Source organism: Spinacia oleracea, chromosome 5 (genome assembly GCF_020520425.1).
Source record: "Spinacia oleracea cultivar Varoflay chromosome 5, BTI_SOV_V1, whole genome shotgun sequence".
Classification (NCBI taxonomy): Eukaryota; Viridiplantae; Streptophyta; class Magnoliopsida; order Caryophyllales; family Amaranthaceae; genus Spinacia; species Spinacia oleracea.
In genome coordinates this window covers 124,128,159-124,147,952 of record NC_079491.1, presented here as the reverse complement: position 1 = coordinate 124,147,952, position 19,794 = coordinate 124,128,159, and the positions used below count along the sequence as shown (strand labels likewise).

Genomic DNA, 19,794 nt, shown 5'->3' with positions numbered 1-19,794 from the left:
GGAACGGAGGGAGTATAATCCAATTTCACATATAATACAGAATCCAAGTATACAGAAAATAAAAAGAGGGGAAAAGTTAAATAGATCTATAATATTTAACAAATCTCACTTTACTGGAATAGGAATAGTTATGTGCTGAACCTCGTAGGTGGTGGAATATCAGTACCATCGGCATGTTTCCGTGACAAGGAATCTTATAGTTGTCTTTTTGGTGGACCTAAATGCAGGTTTTAGTGTTCGTGGATGGGTTTTCAAGTTAAATCTTACCGGTGAATCGCGAGAGGCGTTGGAGAGATGAAGCAAACCCACGCACAAGGTGTGCTTGGTAGCCATGGCCACCAAGCAGATCTTGTGCTTGGTTGACATGGCCACCACGCAATTTCCGTGCGCGGCTGACATGACTATCAAGCAATCACCGTGCGCGGCCTTCAGTAGTAAAAAAAAAAAACCATTATCAACCATCGTCAATTCCGACGAGTAGTGGAGAGAAACTCAAGTTTATAGTTTCCGGCGGGACGAGGGAGAGTCCGCCGGAGGGGTGGTGAGGGAAGGGGCGAAAGATGGGTGAAAAAATTGAAGGAATAGGGTAACATTTTAATAAGGGTAAAAGTGTATTTTCATGTTAAAAATGCGGGCGATTTTAACGTACACGAGCGTCGAATAACGATACACTTTTTATTTACTGCAGAATACTGTACGGAGTAATAACTAATCACAAATGTAATGGAGTAAACTGGAAAATGTTTGGTTGATCCTAAGGGTTGACAACCCCTAAGATACATATAACATAAAATAATATATAAGCATAATTAATTGAAGAGAGAGAGGGTTGAATGTAAAGTTCCAATGCATTTGTAACCAATTAAAGTTCAATATTGAAAGGTTACTAACCCTTAAGGTTACTCTATCATTGTCTGAGTAAACTGGTGTTGGGTTAATTTCAATGTATTTTTTAAAATAAATGACAATTAAAATAGATATTACTCGGTAATTATCAAAATTATATGTTGACAATTTGATACGATTAAACTTGGAACGGAGGGAGTAACCAACTCTGTCATCATGGATTGGGATTTGCCCATCTTAATTGACAATTCCACGCAACTCCGACAAAACGAGCGAGTCCATAACAGATAGACGCAACCACATAACCTTCATGCTCAAGTTTCAGAAGTTGATCATTTTGCTCAACCATTCAATACCTTGTAACACAAGTCTGATAATGCTATTGACAGATCATAATAAAATTTGTAAAATCAAGTACAAATTATACATGCACAATTGCACAGCCTAACTCAAATATAAACTACGTCAGATAAACTCATGCTTCATGTCCTCAGTAGTTTTTCAGAGCTCAAAGAACATAATAACGGATATGAAATTTCCGATGTAGCTGCAAGCCTGAGACAAAAAAAACCTAGCAGAGATATCCATAATATGCTGATGATATTCGTGAAATACCACTACACAAGAAAAAAAGATACCGTAAACAATAGCCATTTGAAGTTTGGAACATGAACTCGAGTATGTCTCATGGTTATCTTCAAAGAATGAGTTTTACTAGAGTTCAAATCTAGTCTTATGCAGCCAAACCAATAAATAGGTTGAAACTGCTAAAGGACACTCATCTTTATTTGCTCATTTAAGCTCTGATTCAACATATACAAAATGAGGGATACCAGGTAAGAAGCCTGAACTGAAGCAGAAAACAATTGATCTCTTATAACTTGAGTCAGAAAGTATGTAATTTACATATACATATACATATATACAGAGGGTAGAGGAAGCTGTAACCTGTAAGATATATATATATATATATATATATATATATATATATATATATATATATATATATATATATATAGGAGGACATGATCAAGAGACTCCCAACAATTACATAAACAGCGATATCAGGTTATTGTGCAATGGATCAGATATGTGCTGAACAAGGTTTTCTATGGGTCCTTTACCAGTTACAGCAGCCTGAAAAAAGAAGCCTAACCAAGCAACCATCGCTAAGCGCCCATTCTTAATCTCCTTCACTTTTAGCTCCTCAAAAGCAACAGGGTCTTTACTTAGATTTAAGGGGTCAAATAAAACTCCTCCTGGATAATTAGTATCACCAGGTAAGAAGATTCCCAGGGGTTCCAAGGCTTCAATTCCACAATATCGTGCATATTCTGGCCCGACCTTCACGGAAGAGGGTACACCAGTTACATTACAAATAAAAAGAGAAGAGCATCAATTTGCATTTCAGTTAAAAGACTTGCTAATCCAAAGTCCAATTTAAGCTAAAGAATCTTGAGATATGTAGGAAACCTTTCTTTTTCCCTAGGGACCATAACCAGAAACCCTTAAGGAAGAAGTGGATGCAACTACGAAAAAGATGCTAGATGAATCAGACATGTAGAAACAAGGAGAAATTTATTGCATGTCCAGTATAGAAACGAATGGAGAATGGAGAATGGAGAATGGAGAACTTCTCATTGACATGATCAACTCAAAAAATTTAACATATTTACTAAATAAACTCCTCCAAAAACTGAACTACTTGTAAAATAAAAAATAATCTACTCTAGAATACCAAATAGGGAACAGATGAAAGGGATAAGATCATAAAATATTGCTGAAGGAAACACAACCTCAACAACGGTCGTGCACGCAGGAGAGTTGTTTCCCCTCAGGCCTCAGGCCTCAACACTCAAATAGTTATTTTTCTGTTTGGTAAATAATTATCATTAAACCACCAAAAAAATTGAGTTACACATCAAGAATTACAAACCTTCCAAACAAACACAGCTCAAAAATTAACAGGTCAGACACACAGCTCAACACCCAAAAGCAAATTGCTTCTGATCCGATTAAACCAGCAGCAGTCTTCAGCCTTCCATTCTGTAATCAAAGATAGCTCTCTCCAGATGACATCAGTCTCACCCTTTTAATAACGAGCTCAGGCACAAGAACAGCCCCGTTCTACAAAGAATTATTCTTTGCCTTCCATACATCATACACAAGAACACCACGAGCACAGAACACCTCTCAAATAGTTTCCGTTTCCCCCTCAGAAAACTAGAACAAATTCTAGAATATCAACTTATAGATGTATTCAAATACTTAAACAGAGCCTAGACGTCACGATCCGAATGATTGAACACTTGGAACGTGCCACATAAGCACGTGTAGTGACTAGTGAGCACAAGCAATGCTTTGATGTGAGAAGCCACTCTTGTCTATTGGCAAAAGGAGTGTGCGCATGCTATTAATCAAGGCTTGGGCACACTTAAAGATATCCTAGCCAGGCACAAGCAGGAGCAGCGAGGGGGACTTTGCGAGTGCGACAATAAGTTTGGGTTGACTTAACTTGAGGCAGCACAATGGTCGCACTACAACTACTCAAAGATGCGATGCTCTGATTTCATTTATTCATCAATACCTCACAGGCCCACAAAGAGGCTTATTTACAAGATAACTTACTTTCCTAGGAACTACTTGAACAGTGGAAACATCATAATAATCAAAGCATGAGTTAGGCCACACGGCCCACACCCAAGGGTCGACATGCAAGAAGAACCTACATACATGACTCAACCCCTACAAAGCACGGATTGTCAAAAACATGGAAATATAGGGTGGATTCTAACACTAGGTGTGCATCATCCTTCTAAGAACCATGTTCAAAAACAAAATTCAAGGCTGAGAGACAGAAGTAAAAGCAAAATGCCAAATCATTGATATCTTAATTCCCCTTGAAATGTATAGGAAGAGAAAATTCAGCATCAATAGGTAACAAGCAACGAAGAAACCAGAAACATAGTGAGGAAAATTACCATGAGAAGGACTTGGCATATGGCTATTACAATTATTCCCTGACTGCCTGCTACATGGAGTCCTGGAATGCCAAGATAGTCAAGTGTCTCTCCCTGAAGAATTTCACAAAAGCAGTAGGTAGCAGAAAGAAAACTTTAGTGTATAGACAAATGAAAACCTTGGAAATGCGCAATATCTTATAAATGATCCAACAAACAGTAACAACTCAAACATACACAAGAAAATACCGTATTGTTCAAGCCAGTAAGGCATTGACATGAATGGTATAACATTCACTTGCCTAGAGAAGATGATGGATTGGATCAGGACCAATCTCCGTAGTGTCCCTTTGTTTGACCAGTTTCAACTCTAAAATTCTAAAGAAGAAATAGTTTTGAACGCCGAGAGTCCAAGTGTATAATAAGTTTACAAATCTTAAACTCAAACACACTACCCCATCACTTCTCTGCAACCGCTCGTCAAATACCTAGGTCAAGCAACCCCTACAAGTTAACCAACCCCTTCCCATCTCCACATGGACACATGAGTCTTAAGTTACTTGCGTGTATTGTTGTACACTTCATTTCACCGTATTGTTGTACACTTCATTTCACCTCACGTACCCATTAAATTTTAATAAAACAACAATCCTAACATCCAGACAAGTACTTGTATCTAAGAAAAGTAACCGTAACACCCAGATATAATCACTGATCGCGACACTCTATTTACGCGGAACTTTTGGTTACATATGTTTAACCAAATGGGTTCAAACTTCAACTGCAAACCAACCTTAAACGGATGGGAAGACGGAGCGTATAGACTCCCTCCTCGAGGAACTATGTGATTACCTCGCAACGAAATTGGACAGTGACGATGTTGTTACAATTTGCACCGGAGTAGTGCAACTCGTTATAGTCCGTTTCAGCTTGTTACAATTTGCACTAGAATAGTGCAACGGGGTATAGTCCGTTTCAGTTTGTTTAAAATTTGCACCAGAGTAGTGCAACAGGGTATAGTCCATTTCAGCTTGCCATGGGATTGTAGCCACTAACTCCCCCCAGAGGTAGTCAAGCAAAAGACAGGTGGGAGTCCCGTCGCATATCACTTTGCTTGTGATAGGCAAGAGACAATGGATGAGGCTAAGGACGACCTTGCTAAGGCTCAACGGCGCATCAAGAAACAAATAGCTAAGGCCCATAGGGCACTTGAGTTCCAAGTGGGAGACTTGGTGATGCTCAAGTTAAGTCCAAAACTATGGAAGATGAACCGTCATCGGGGGTTGATACCTACGTACGATAGACAGTTCAAAGCAATGACAAGGGTAGGCCAGATGGCTTATCGTTTGGAACTACCTTAGCGCATCAAGGTCTATCCCACCTTTCATGTGAGTTACTTGAACCCCTAAAACCCAAACTTGTTGAATGTGCATCCCTTGGTTCCAAGAGCCCTTCTAACGATTAATAAGGAGATTGATCAAAGTATCGAGAAGATAATCGATCATAGGGCAAGGAAACTGTAGGGAGTACCTTGTGTTGTGGATTGGGAAACCTAAGGCAGATGCTACATGCGAAAGGGCCAAAGACACTTTGGCAATACAAGGGTGTTATCAAAGCGTGTCTTGATAGTTTTCCACGGACGTCAAACTCTTTAAGTGGGGGAGGTTTGTCACAACCATTTTCAAGGACTATGTATGATGACGTGCCCCGGTCTACGCACTCCGGATGCATACAAAGAGTGGAAAAAGTATGCCTAAGGAAAGTCTCGACAAGTCTAAGAAATCCCCTCTAACGTGTGATCGTACTAGGCGTGCCTTGAACATCAATATTGTTGTCTCGCAAGGGCGGAAATCATAAACAATGACAAGGGAGCACCTCTACGCTCGCACCATATGGCCCTACGAGTTGGAAGCCTACGGGAGCAATAACACATTGTGTTGCACAAATGGGCGTTGCCTTGGAACATAAGATGCCACGTGTATGTGACTGTTACAATGAAGGCCATGTCATGGGGATCATGGGGGACGGTTACTTAGGCTAGTAACCGCCCAGTGGCCATGAAGGCCACACTGGCGCCTAACAGTTGTGACGAGGACCACACATTAGCCATTAATACCACATCGGGGACGCTCGACGGTTACCACGATTAAAGGAGAAAAAAAGATTGTTACTCCGCGTTATAAGGAGGCACAAGGAGTGGGCAACGCATGGAGTGGGCGGTTATTCAACCACCCACGTTCCCCACTCCTCCCGGAAATGAAGAGCAGTTATGAAGAGAATTTCCGAGAGAGCTCCCCCCTATAAACGAGGAACTGCTAGAGATCATAGGTGTTGAGAATTTCCGAGAGAGCTCCCCCCTATAAACGAGGAACTGCTAGAGATCATAGGTGTTGGTTACCAAGTAGTTGATAGTTAAGAATGTAGTGGGAAGTTATTTAACCTACGTGGTTTGGCTGGAGCCAACGACTCGTAGTATAACTAGAGCGTGTGCTTGTGATCCATCATTGTTTCGTGTATGTGTTTAAGCTGGTCTAGACTTAGTCTAGGCGCCATCACGGAAACCTCTACTTAGGCTCTTGCTAGAGGAATATGTAAGCTCAAAATTTTCCGTAATATTTGTCACAGTTTTTTAAATTAAGTAACACGAAAATATAAGGCAACACAATAATTTCTTGAGAGAATACAAGCTACAAGCTTACAAAATATTTCACACTGAAATCGATACAACCCAGCCACGTAGGCACCCCACTAAACTAGGTAACTACCCACAACTAACTGCCCACTATGCCATAACCAACACCCATGATGTTGGGGTTACCACCCACCCACGTTCTCCACTACCTGCTTAGTCATGCCAACGAGTCCAAGCCACAGATAACCGACTAAGGTCGGTTACCTTAGTGGCAGTTACGCGGTTACTTGGTAATCGTCGGTTATCCGTGGCTTGGACATGTTGGCACCACTAAGCCAGGTAGTGGAGAACGTGGGTGAGAGATTACTAAGCCTAATAACCGTCCGACAGTTACCATGATCCACCAAAGGGGATCATGGGCGACGGTTGACACTTGATGGAATCGCTTAACAGTACAACAACAAGAGAAGACTAATGGTGACAGTTACAAAGATGGTGGGCAGTTACTTAACCACCCATGACCTCCATAAGGTAAGTCAACATCATTCCCCCTTAAGGAAGCAACGTCACGTGCTGACTATTTTGCCTAGTCCCTTGGCCTAGTCACGCACCGTGCACCACTCTCCAAGCCTCGATGCTTAGACGAGTCAGACTTCCCCAACGATGGCACAACTCCTAGTGCCTAAGTTTATCTCGTAGCACGACTCCTTTGTGCTAGAGATATCAACGATTAGCTATGCACTCACCCTTGGTGCCTAGCTAGTTGATTACAACGCCCCTCGGCCGTAGCACAATGAACACACAAGCTTGTCCCTCACTTGTATGCCCACACACTCGATTGACACTCTAAGTGCCTAGGATTTCCTTACTACTCTCTAAGTGTAGAAGGAAGGTTGAGTTGGAAGAGAACACAAGTGTTTTTGGAATGCTGTCTTGTATTGAACTCTCAACTTGAATGTACAAATGAGCCTTGGTGCCTATTTATAGGCTACCATCCCCTAAGTCTAGAATATTCACACTCTAGAATATTCTATACAATTCCTACAAGGAAATGCCTACAAGTTTCTAGAACGTTCCCACCTCCTAGGGAACTTCCTATACAAGGAGGTACCTAGACCCTTCTAGATACTCACAAAAATATACAAGATAGTTCTAGAATATACCTATCTAGAATCTTCAAGCTCCACCCATGCTAGAATGCTCAAGAACACCGTAGAACATTCTTTCCGGGCCCATCCGCTACTAGTCTGCTGCGTGCGGGCCTTTATGGGCCTGATCTGGAAAATCCGGCCCATCCATCATCTTCATTGGCCCAAAACTGGTGGGACCCCCAAATTTCAGCCCAAACGGTTATCGTTTGGCCCACCAAATGGCCCATGCGATGGTGAGAGAGACGACCCGTGACAAACTGCTAACATCGTGGGCGTCGGTTATGGCATAGTGAGAAGTTGTGGGTAATTACCTAGTTTAGTTAGGGGAGTGGGGTGCCTACGTGGCCTGGTTGTAGCCAGCATCAATAGTATAAATAGTGAAGTCCCTTAGTGGATTTGACATTCAATTTCAACGTGAAATATTTTGTAAACTCGTAGCTTGTATTCTCTCTCTCTCAAGCAATAAAGTAAAGTATTGTATGTTGCCTTATATTCTCGTAAGTACTTAATAGTGTTTGCATATAGGTTGGTCTTTACTCGGTAAGTACGAGTGTGAAGTATCTAGCTCGAAAAAAAAATCTACGATAACTATTACGGGAAATTTTTGAGCTAACTTTTTTCGCTAGCAAGAGCCTAAGTAGAGGATCCCATGATGGCGCTTATACTAAGTCTAGACTAGCCTTAAACATACATACACGAAACGATGATGGAAACACAAGCACACACTTTTATTACTTTGAGAGAGATTACAAGAGTATTATATTAGGTAGCGTCCAAGAATGACTGCCAAATCCCAAGGCAAGTGCTCTATTTATAATACTAGTTGTTGGCTACGCCCCAGCCACATAGGATAAATAACTTTTCAAACATTCTTAACGGTCCATTACTTGGTAACCAACACACATGATCGTTTTCGGTTCCTCGTTTGTAAGGGAGCGCTCTCTCGCACATGCTCTTCGTAACTGCTCCGCATTTCCAGGAGGAGTAGGGGACGTGGGTGGTTGAGTAACTACCCAGCACCCACTCCTTGTGCCATCTTATATCGGTGTCGTTGCTACTCCCTGTGTGTCGCTACTGTCGAGCAATTACTACCGCAGTTACTACCGAATGGTAACTGCCAGCCATGATCTCCCATGTAGATCGTGGTAATCGTCGAGCGGTTATTAGGCCAAGCAACTGTCTCCCATGATCTCTACTACGTGGTCTTCATGGCTGGCATGGCCTATGATCTCCATGGTCCTCGTCGCAACTGCTAGGCGGTTATTAGCCTAGTAACCATCGCCCATGATCCCCATAACGTGGCCTTCATGACTATTGGGAGATTACTAGCCTAAGTAATCGGCCCCCGTGATACCCACAACATGGTCTTCATGGTAACCGTCGTGTCACGGTCCGAGTGTTTTGAAACCGGATCGTGCGGCGTGCCCTTGCCTATGGGGCGTCAAGGGCGCAAGCCTTGTACGGAAAGTGAATCTCAAGGCTCAGGGCACGAGCGGGTGCTTGCTTTAGAATGGGCACTCTTGCCTATTGGCGACAAGAGCGAGGGCCTAGGACCGATCGGGGCGCTTGTGCGCATAGCAGGCACAACCGAGACAGACGACGAGAATGTATCTGTTTTGATGGAAACTTTGTTGAGTCTTGGAAAGCTTAAAAACATCCGACAACACAATATCTATAAAGGCTAACAACAACGCAAGTGATTAAGCAAAGACAACTTCTGATGAGAGGTATTGGTATCATAGAGGTTTATTTTGAATTAACTAAAAACTGCCACTGAACACTGGATTGACAGAAACATACTCCATCTGTCCCGGAATACTTGAACCGGTTTGATGTTAGTTATAGGTTTTGAATCCGTGACTCTCATTTGTTAGTCACGTATTTTAACCATTAGGCCACAACTCATTTTGTTGTTTCTTATACGTTCAAAATTATATGATTTGAATAATTTCTTAATAGTCTCACATCGCTAATTAGTCATTACTTTTACGAGTTACTAATCCTTACATGATAAAGTTTATGAAAGCATACTCAAAGCAAGATATATTGTAATGTAACAAATTAAATTAGACTCAAAACGAGTTACATAATACTCTAATTGATCCATTTTTCTACTATCCGGAGCATCGCCCGGAGCACTAACTAGTTTTCTTCCATAACAGTGGAGTTAACTTCACCATCGCCAAGTTTCCCACTTTGAACTCAAGTGCCCTACGACCCTTATCCATTTGTTTGTTCATGCGCCGTTGAGCCTTAATAAGGCTATCACTGGCCTCAACCATCATCTCTAGCTTATCACGAGCAAAGTGACATGTTGTGGGATCTGTGTTTTGCTTAACTATCTCCACAAGAATCAGTGGGTGCCAAACCATGACAAGCTCAGAGGGACAATACCCAATTGCACTACTCTGGTGCAAATTGTAACAAAATCGGTCGTCTCCAACAACATCGTCCAATTTCGTTCCGAGGTACTCACATAGTTGCTATTGTGGTCTTGAACCTTACAGCTTCAAACAAGACACCGTTCTATTTCGGTTAGGCGCGACAAAGTACCCAAAGTCCAATAGCAGATAAGAAACTCACGCATTTAGTTTGTCTTCCTTATTGCAAAAACAATCCCAAGAACAGGTCTAAAATATATTTATTCTTGAGTTTTGTTGTGGCAGCATATTAAGATCCTTGATCATGTTAGAAACTTAGAAAAGATATGACATTCAATTGTGTTCCCAACCTTCCCACAAGAGAGGAGGTGTACTTCCGTCAGTTGAATAAGAAATTATGACCATGAGTTCGTGGTTTCATGAAGAATACTTCATCCGTTCTAATATTATTGCAAATTTACCTTTTAAAGAAGTTTCACAAATATTGCACCACTTCCATTTTAGGATATAAATATTTCATTTCACACTACAAATACCCAATATACCCTTGCATGTTACCTCTTGTTGATTATTTAATGTTTCAATCACATGGGAAAATTTGTATTTTTGCATTTTTATCTATCTTACGTTTTCCTTCAACAAACAAAATAGTGCCAAAACCCCCATGGTGCAATAAATTTGGAACGGAGGAAGTATATAAAAAGAGAGATACTTAATTGACCTTGTTTTACATTGTCAAAGGCATTTATTAGTTCCAATACACTACGTTGCGAATTCAGTCAACAATATATTGATAGTTTTTTTCCCATCTTTGAGGCTATTGATTTCCTTCCAGTTCTCAGATTTAAGATCTAAAAGTGGAACATGAAGCGTTACACGTTAATTCCGGATATAAAGTTAGTATTTTATCTTGTTCAAGTTTGACATTCTAGGCAAGTTAGAAAGGAAACAATTATGAGGCATCCTATAAATACTTCTCTTTATTTCCTCCCCGGAGAGCGAAAAAACTACATATCATGCTTTAGTTTCTCCTTAAAATCTCTATTCTATAAGGGAATTCTTGAGGACTTGGTGTCTCTTTAAATGAAAATAAATAAATAAATTCATCTATTTCTAAAAAAAAATCATTTCAAATAAAAAGAGGAAAATTTGCGAATTACTACCTAGGTTTTTTGTGACTTAGCGAATTACTACCTAACTTGTTAAAAGTTGTCAATTACTACCTAGGTGTTTAGTTATTGTTGTCAATTACTACCATAACTCATATTCCGGCCAATTAGACACTAATTATATCATATAAACCATTAATCATATTTTAATTAATTAATAAAATAATTAAAAAAATCCAAAACTAATTAAAAAAACCCGAAAATACCCCAAATTTTTTTTAGGTTTTTTTTATTTTCGTATTTAATTAATTTTGGATTTAAAAAAAAGAAAATTTAATTTCAATTTTATTAAAATAATTAAAATATGATTAACATTTGATTATGATATGATTAGTGACTAATTAGCCGGAATATGGGCTAAGGTAGCAATTGGCAACAATAGCTAAACACCTAGGTAGTAATTGACAACTTTTAACAAGCTAGGTAGTAATTCACAAAGTCACTAGAAACCTAGGTAGTAATTTGCAAATTTTCCAAAAAAAAGAAGAAGATAATCTATCCATTTATCTAAGCAACTACATATGACCTTTGTTTTGTAGAATTACAATATCATATAAATTGGCATGCACGCATCGAGTGCATAAACTAGTATATTATGCTGAAAGTGGAACTTGAGTGATGCATGCATAGATAAAAAATGCGGTATCGGTCACGGTCGCGGGATCGGTCGCGGAGTCTCGGTAACGGAAATGTTGCGTTAGTCGCGGACCATGTCGCGGTTGTCGCGTAGGAATTTGAAATTTGAAAAAGAAGCCCCATGTCATCCCCATTCACTACCTACCGTAGTCCCCCTCCCCTAAACCGTATACGTGACATAATTAAAATGAATTCCTTTGTCTACCTTCTCTCTCCTCACTGGTTTTAGATTTGAAAATGGAGTTCTCTACTCTATTTCAATAAAGTTTCTCCATTTCTTTCCTTTTTCGCTTTCTTTTTGTCGAAAACATGGGAAATTTGGCTGAAAATCGAGTAGATGTGAGGTTTATAACGTTTAATGCGGACAAAATTCGTTCGTATCGGTTGAAACGGCCGAGATCTCGCCGTTTTTAAAAACACCTTTACAACTCGGGATATCTCGTATCGCCAGCCTCCAAAACCTTGTTAACTCGGGCGATACGAGTTAACTCAGGCTAGTTTTTACACCATGGATGCATGTGAATCATGTAACTTTAAGGTACAAATTTAGGAATAACGGAAAGTACTTGCCATAAGTTTTGAGTAACCAACTCTCCACCAGACAGGTTCAGCAAAGTGAGAAGCTCCACTGAAATCCAATATTTCTGGAATAAGAGCGCCAAGAGCCCCAAGCATAGCCCAACGAGCATGGAGTATTTCAAAGCTGCACATCATTACAATAGCCATGACTATCAGTTGGTTAAACTGCGGTTCACCAATCCATTCTTACTAGCTTAGAAACACAACAAAATGCTTCCTAAAAGAAGAATATGCTAATACAGATTCAGATAGTGGGGCTTCAAAAGTGAAGTAGTTAACTACTAATTTCTACACATCACTATTGCTTTTGTAACTGTAGGTGGAGTAAAGCTACAATAAGGAGCTTTCTGGTAGAATAGAGAGTGACGAGAAAGACAAAAGGCTGATATGCATAAATTTAGCACATAAATGGTTAGGAATTGCTAATGTGGGAAGTATTGCGGGGTACTCAATCACATCCTGCAGCCAAAGTATCGAAAGGCTCAAGTGGTCAAGACGCACCAAGGTGATGTGCCTCACTTCACTGCATAAAAAGTAAAAGAGCTTTTAAAAAATAGGAAAATTTGTTGAAAACCACCTTTTAAAATAGTAAATTCGTGAGAAACCACCTTTTAAAAAAACTGGTAAGAAGAAACCTAAAGCATAATTTTTTTTTGTCAAAGACCGCCTTTAGGAAAAATCCGATGGTTGACTCTACTTTCCGGTATTGACCAGCCTGGTGGGACCCACATGACCTCTTCTTCTTCCTTCTTTTAATTTTCTTTATCTCTTTAGCTCTCCATTTTCCATTTTGACTTCTCTGCTAGCCTTAACCAGGACGAAAACACACAAGATATTTTTAACCTTCCAATTTTAAGGGGGAGAAAGAATTCAAGAAATTTAAAAAATGGCGGTGAAAATGGCACCGCATTTCAACATCTTCTCCCTCTTCTTGGTATGCCTGCTGGTTAACAACGTTAATTGTTCTCTGCAATTGCAAGCCAGAATACAACTGAAATCCTGCCTGTCCACTTATACCACAATGATGCTGCTTCTATGGCTGTTTCAATGAACAACAACCAAGACCTCACCGAAGTTGCAACAGTGGTTTAATGGCCGAAACATGACTCAGAAACCATGTCCTTGCTTACTACTCCCTCCGTCCCAAAATGTTCTTTACTTTTGGCATTTTGCACGCGATTTAACGATTAATTGATGTGCATTGAGATTCCTCTATTTTTTTATTTAAACAAGGAAATTACGTTTATTTATAATGCTTTCACTTTTATCAAAAATCTGACATTGAGAAAATGGAAAAGATTTAATACCCCAATGGAAAAGTGTGAGAGATTAAATACCCCAATGAATTTAATTGGTTAAAATAATCCTTGACACAAACTTTTGATAGAATATTAAAGCATTTATGTGATAATATAAAAGGAAATGTAAAGAACATTTTCGGACACCCGAAATGGAATACTAAAAAGAATATTTTGGGATGGAGGGAGTAGTTAGTAGTTACTACCCTACTTTCAGCATTACCCACATCGCTGTCTTTTTTTTTGTAGATGTACTTCGTAATTAACACGCCTAGAAATAAAAAGAGCAATGGTGTTGTAATTGATATGTGAAAACTGAAATTCAGAAAACAGTGTCACTTTCAAGTTAAAACAAAAATAAAAAGATTCTTGCTCTCACCATTGAAATTATTTTGAAGCTTTTTTGGGGTTTTCTAGGCTGTTGGTGCGTTTGAGGTTAAAGAATTTATGGTTGTTGTTCTTGAAGAGTTAATGAATGAGAACATAGATTAATGTCCACTGTGGTAGTTTAAGGAAGTTAATGGAGAGGAGAAGGTGGTCGGGTTTTAGAGGAGAGAGGATGAAAATGGAGGAGGGGGAAAGAAATAAGAGAAGAAGAGGTGATGTAGGTCCCATGGGATGGTCAACGCCGGAAATTTGAGTCAAATCATCGGATTCCGGCCAAAGGCGGTCTTTGACAAAAAAATTATGATTTAGTTTTCTTCTTACGAGAACTTTTTAAAAAAGTGGTTTTTCACAAGTATACTATTTTAAAAAGTGGTTTCTAACAAATTTCCAAAAAAAATAAAGTCATGCACTTCAAGGTGCACCTCATCAAAATGGCCTCGCCTAGACCAAAAAAGGCACATGAACAATGTTGCTTTGCGCCAAGACGTGCCTTTTTATATGCTGCCTGCAGCAAATGTATATACATTACATATACACATCAATTAGGCAAGATCAATTTAATTTTCTTGTGAAACACGATCATTATGTAAAATTTTGTATATGCCACTCAACTTTCTTCCCCCCTCCATCCAAATGGGAAAAAAAGAAAACGGAAGAGAAGAGTTGAAAGAATGAAGCCAGATCCATGTATGCCCCGCATTCTTCCTCAAGAAGTATCTTCTTCATGAGGCAGGGAATTAGAGCAAATAACACATAAAAGCACTTTTCAGAACAAAGACTGAAAGTTGTAACGTCTAGACCTCATATACTCAAGCAAGCTAGGCAAGTTTGCATCAAGTCTTGCATGATTTCTTGTTGGGGGGCTGGGGGCTTCCAGGCTGCCTGCCCCTAGTCAAGTGCCCATGTCCAGGTGCTTTGGAAAAATCTGGACATGAAGACAAGGACCTCAATACCTTGGTCTAGTCTCTCGAGTGATACTGACTTCTGTTCAAAGCAAAAATCATTTGTCTCATCTCAAATACGGTGCATATAATGGACCCACAACCACACTCAGCCTTAGATGGTCAATGGCATACGTTGCACATGGAGGTGGCTCAAAGGAAACACAATCAATTGTAAATCTGGCAAGAGAAAGACGTTACTGGTTGTCTCTCTATCTTGGAGAGGCTGGGTACCGCAACCTAGTCCCTACAGTAATGGTTAAACCAGTCTACGACTTAGTCACGCATTATTTTTGTAAGGATGCAAAATGAAAATCTCAAAAAGTACCTTGACCTTGTGTTGCCAAGACAAAACAAGTCTCATAAGATAGAAACACATGGGCGCAAAAAGTACCTATACTTAGGCGCAGTCGCACGACTCACACCCTAAATAGTTAATACTAACAAATTAGTGATAGAATGTAAGAACTTCAGATACTACGCCTCCATCTTTACTCTACCAATACCTAACAATAATAAAAACATACACATGGATCACTAATAAACTACTTAAAGAACACACTACCAGACAAGCATTTCCTACCGACTATAAGATACTAGAATAAAATGAACGGGTAAATTACAAAACAAGAAAAGAATTGTACTTGTAATATTTTTGCAGAGCATCAGCATCCTTCCCCAGACCCGCAAGATCAAAGCCATAGTCTCCTGGAAATTGTCCTGTTAAATGTGAAGGATAATCAAACTGTATTGGACCAAGCCATCGAGGCCGTTCTCCTCCGTACCAACGACTGCATAATTTGAGAAATTAAGTTGACAAATTAACCAATAAGCCCAATCAGGTGACTACACATGAATGTAACAAGCATAGCCCTAAAAAGTAATAAATTGAATGATCATTCAACCTAATATTACAATGTATCAACAAATAGAAGCAATAAATAGAATGATCAATTAACCTAGTAGCAAAATGTAACAACAAATTCAACTCTAATTGAGCAACGAAAGCAAAAAAACCTGCGATTGCGCGCCAATTGAGCAAGCTTGTTTCGCTGGATAGAATCTTCAACCGCAGCCGATTTCTGTAGCAGAAGGCGTTTCTGGAGGGTTTCGCCGAGAGGACTGGTGGCGATGGCCTTGACCGCCGTGAAAGGGATTGCTGAGAAAACTAACACACCTGCCACCTGCAAATTCAACAACAACAACATGTATTTACGCATACAATTAACACAATTCAAAATGTTGAATTAAATTAAATAAAATAATGAATTTGATCAGTGGAAGCTGATGGCTAACCTCTTGCCAAGAAGATTTAGGGTTGAATTGGGGTTTTAAATCGTGTTTCTGACGCTGAGAATTATTGACAGTACGAGTATAAGGTTGGACTAGCAAAGCCATGGTATGAAACTATGAAATTGACTGCTTTTCGATTCTTTTACGAGGAACTATCGGTCACAATTCAGGAACTACTTGGTCAAAAATTCACAATGGATTCAGAAATTATGAGTTAATCCTGATTGAGAAAGTTTATCCAATGCCAATTTTGTAAATACTAGTTTGTTGGACCGTGAGTTAGCACACGATTCCCCAAGGTATAAAAAGTTATACTCCGTACTATTTTGTAGAACGGCGAACGCTAAGAAAACAAAGATAAAGCTCGCTTTGCTTGTAACTAGAATTAAGCCCGTGCGATGCACGGGTCAATCAAGTGAAAAGAAGGAACGAATAATTGTTACTCCGTACTTTTTTTATGGGTAAAAAGGTACCATTATATAGAGCATGGTAGTTATGTTTTAATGAATCTTTATTTCTCTATTTTAACTCCTAACAAAATTTATCTTTTATTATCTTTTTACCGAGTCTTTATCGAGTTTTTATTTCCCTAGCTTGTTCATGCCAAAATTAATCTTTCTTAGAGTTTTAATCCCGCCAATTATGTCATCGACTTGGTCACTTACACCAACTTAATACATGGGCATTCGTTTTATCATATTCGTATATTCAAATCTAGTATATAATAAAATATAAAGGTTACACGTAATAAACCTAGAGTTTATCATAAAACAAACCTTAATCGACTATACGGAAAATTAAATACGCACACAATTTTATTAACTAAGAAGCAATAATTTGTTTATGACTTGTTAAAAAAAGAAATGATAAAATCATACCGGGATCATTCTTTATACACTTCCTATATGTTAATAACTTAATACCCTGCACAATTCACACAATTATGAAACAGAAAAAAAAAGGAGTAATATCTTACAACCTTTAAAAGTGAGGAGTTGATTTTTACTATTCATCCAATAGTGTAGTGACGGAACTGACCTCAACTTCCTTCACAATTTCGTTTTTGCCCTCCTCCTCATACATTCCGCCACTGAGCAAGCTCCTCGTAGCTTTAGGCCTTCATTATGTACTCTCTTGCCTCTCTCCTGATATTCAGCTATTTTCTCTCTCCTCATTTTCTCTGCCATTTGAGCTCCTCATTTTCTAGGGTTCTAAACTTCCATTCCCTTCTTCATAATTCACTCCATCGAATACCAAACCACTCTAACTCCTAACTATCAATTTCAAATCGAAACTATAAATTCTTAATTACAAAGTGACCGATGAACGATTTTTGGAAAATTAGGGTTTCTGTTCTTCAGAAAAGGTCAGATCTTCGCGTGTTTTGATCAATTTAATGTTATTTTCGCTACTTTTGTTGATTGTTGATGAGATTCTGTATGGCCATCTCCCATCGAAGGTGTGTTTTGTTTTGTCATTATTTATCCAGGACTATGGATTTCGTTTCATGTGATGTATAGGTGAGGCCTCATTCTTATGTATATTCTGCAGATCTTCTTTTCCTCCTTTGCTTCTTCCCACTCGCTCGAACCAAATCCAACACCAGGTATTATATATTTCTTCATCTTTACATCATCAAGTGATTTCTAAGTTGTTAATCTGATTTTATTTAAGTATTAAATTAGAGTAGTGTGTGTTGCAAAGATGAAGATTATTGCCGCTTGCTTGTTGGTTGCTTTGGGCGGTAATTTATTTCCATGATTTTTCTACATATATAGAGAATTGTTAATATTCAGCCAAGAATTCAAGAATAAATTTGCAAGAAGTTTAAGGAGGCGTTTGTTTGCTTCAAAGTGGAGATTTTGTGGTTTTTGGATTTGATTGGAAGGAGAGAAAAAATAAAATACACGTATTCAAAAAATTCGAAGCAATAAATTCGAAGTTGTTATTTAATTCACCAATCTGACATAAAAGGTAAGCAGAAAAAGAAAAAAAAAGCTTAACAAACCTTGACTGGTGATGAACATATAAACATGACCCAAAGCCAAAATTTCTGTTGGCTTAAGCAGCTTAACTCGAGTTATCCGCACCGTGTTCCGCCCATCTCCGGCACCTGTGCCTATGCTGATGTTTTTGTTATCACTGCCTTTGTTGTGGCTGTTGTTTTTGTTGTCTTTGCATTTGTTGTTGTTTTTCTGGTTGTTGTTGTCGCCACTGCTATTGATTTTCTAGGTGTTGTTGCTGTTATTGTTGGTGTGACTGATGGTGGTGGTGATAAGAAAAGCGACATAATGATCAGGGTTCTTTTTCATATTTTCACTTGCAGGAATAGCCCAATACAATTTGTCAACCTTACGGTGTTGGATTACCAATGTTGCTGCATCTACAGCTTGGCAATTTCCCACATTTCTCTGTTTCCCTCTCCTCCTGCTTCAGAGAGTTTCATGGTCATGGACGTGTATGTGTCAGCCCGCTCAGCCTTTTTTACCTCATGATCACATCACGGGCTAGGTATGCTAGACAATTTTGTATCATCTGTATGAAGCTTGTGGCCACTTGCCTTTAATTTATACCGTTGTTTTATTCACTGCAAAATCTCAGGGGATCTTTAGTTAACGAGTTGAATCTGTTCTGAGCGTGGATGGTCAAACCAGAAGAAACTACAAAGTTGTGAGGTTATGATACATATGACAATTCATAAATCATGCGGAAAAACCATTTAGCCAGGAATACATATTATTTACACATAATCATATAGCATAGTTTAGATGCATACTCTTTGTTGCGTGCCTTCCTTAGCTGCGCCCGAACCGAACAAGAACAAGTCTTTAGGACTCCAAGTGTCGTCCCTCCGTAGATAGTCCACAGCACGTCCGGATCTGCCTTAAGATTGACCAACTAGAATCGCCCTTAAGGTACTAATAATTTTCGGCACTTTTAGGCAAGGAATGTGACTGAATTTTTCTCTCAAAAACTCACTTTAAATACTTGAATCATCTATGTAAATATGTGACCCTAGGCACCTATTTATAGAGTTATGGAAAAGGTTTTGGAATCCTATTAGGATACTAATTTATTTAATTATAATCCTACTAGGACTCTAATTAAATAATCATTATCTAATAGTTTTAGGATTTAATCATATTTCGAATCCCGATTGCTTTAGGATTCCCGCACAAGCATTGCACGAGCACCGTACACCCGCGCAAGCCTTGCGGCCCACGCTAGGCGCACAGCGCTCGGCCCACTGCTGCGCTCTCGCGCGCGCGCCCCAGGCCTTGGCTGGGCCTGGCCTTGCGCTGGGCCTGGTCGAGGCTTGGCATGCGATGGTGCGTGTTGGCTCGCTGGGCGATGGCCTGGCTTCGTGCTGGGCCTTCGTCTAGCGGGCCTCGTCCGATGCTAATTCGTACGATACGCTTCCGATTAAATTCCCGATTCCGGAATTCATTTCCGATACGAACAATATTTAATATTTCCGATTCCGGAATCAATTTCCGTTTCGAACAAATATTTAATATTTC

The 19,794-nt window shown here is 39.4% G+C and overlaps 1 protein-coding gene across 1 annotated transcript; it reads right to left on the bottom strand.

The window, feature by feature from the left end:
- Positions 1-1,499: 1,499 nt before the first annotated feature.
- LOC110777708 (chlorophyll a-b binding protein 7, chloroplastic) lies at positions 1,500-16,492 on the bottom strand. Its single transcript, XM_056828665.1, has 6 exons — positions 16,277-16,492; positions 15,998-16,164; positions 15,625-15,771; positions 12,342-12,478; positions 3,828-3,916; positions 1,500-2,190 (listed from the first exon to the last, which is right to left on the bottom strand). The coding sequence occupies exons 1-6, from the start codon at positions 16,376-16,378 to the stop codon at positions 1,894-1,896; spliced, it is 939 nt and encodes a 312-aa protein (XP_056684643.1). The 5' UTR covers positions 16,379-16,492; the 3' UTR covers positions 1,500-1,893.
- Between the last annotated feature and the right edge of the window lie 3,302 nt (positions 16,493-19,794).

What these genes read in the sequence shown, in the direction of transcription:
- LOC110777708 (XM_056828665.1), bottom strand. Translation starts at nt 16,378, where the DNA reads ATGGCTTTGCTAGTCCAACCTTATACTCGTACTGTCAATAATTCTCAG. An exon ending in GCTCTGCAAAAATATTACAA is followed by an intron (nt 12,479 to 15,624) that starts GTACAATTCTTT and finishes AATGATGTGCAG; the next exon opens with CTTTGAAATACTCCATGCTC. An exon ending in TTACTCAAAACTTATGGCAA is followed by an intron (nt 3,917 to 12,341) that starts GTACTTTCCGTT and finishes TTCTTCAGGGAG; the next exon opens with AGACACTTGACTATCTTGGC.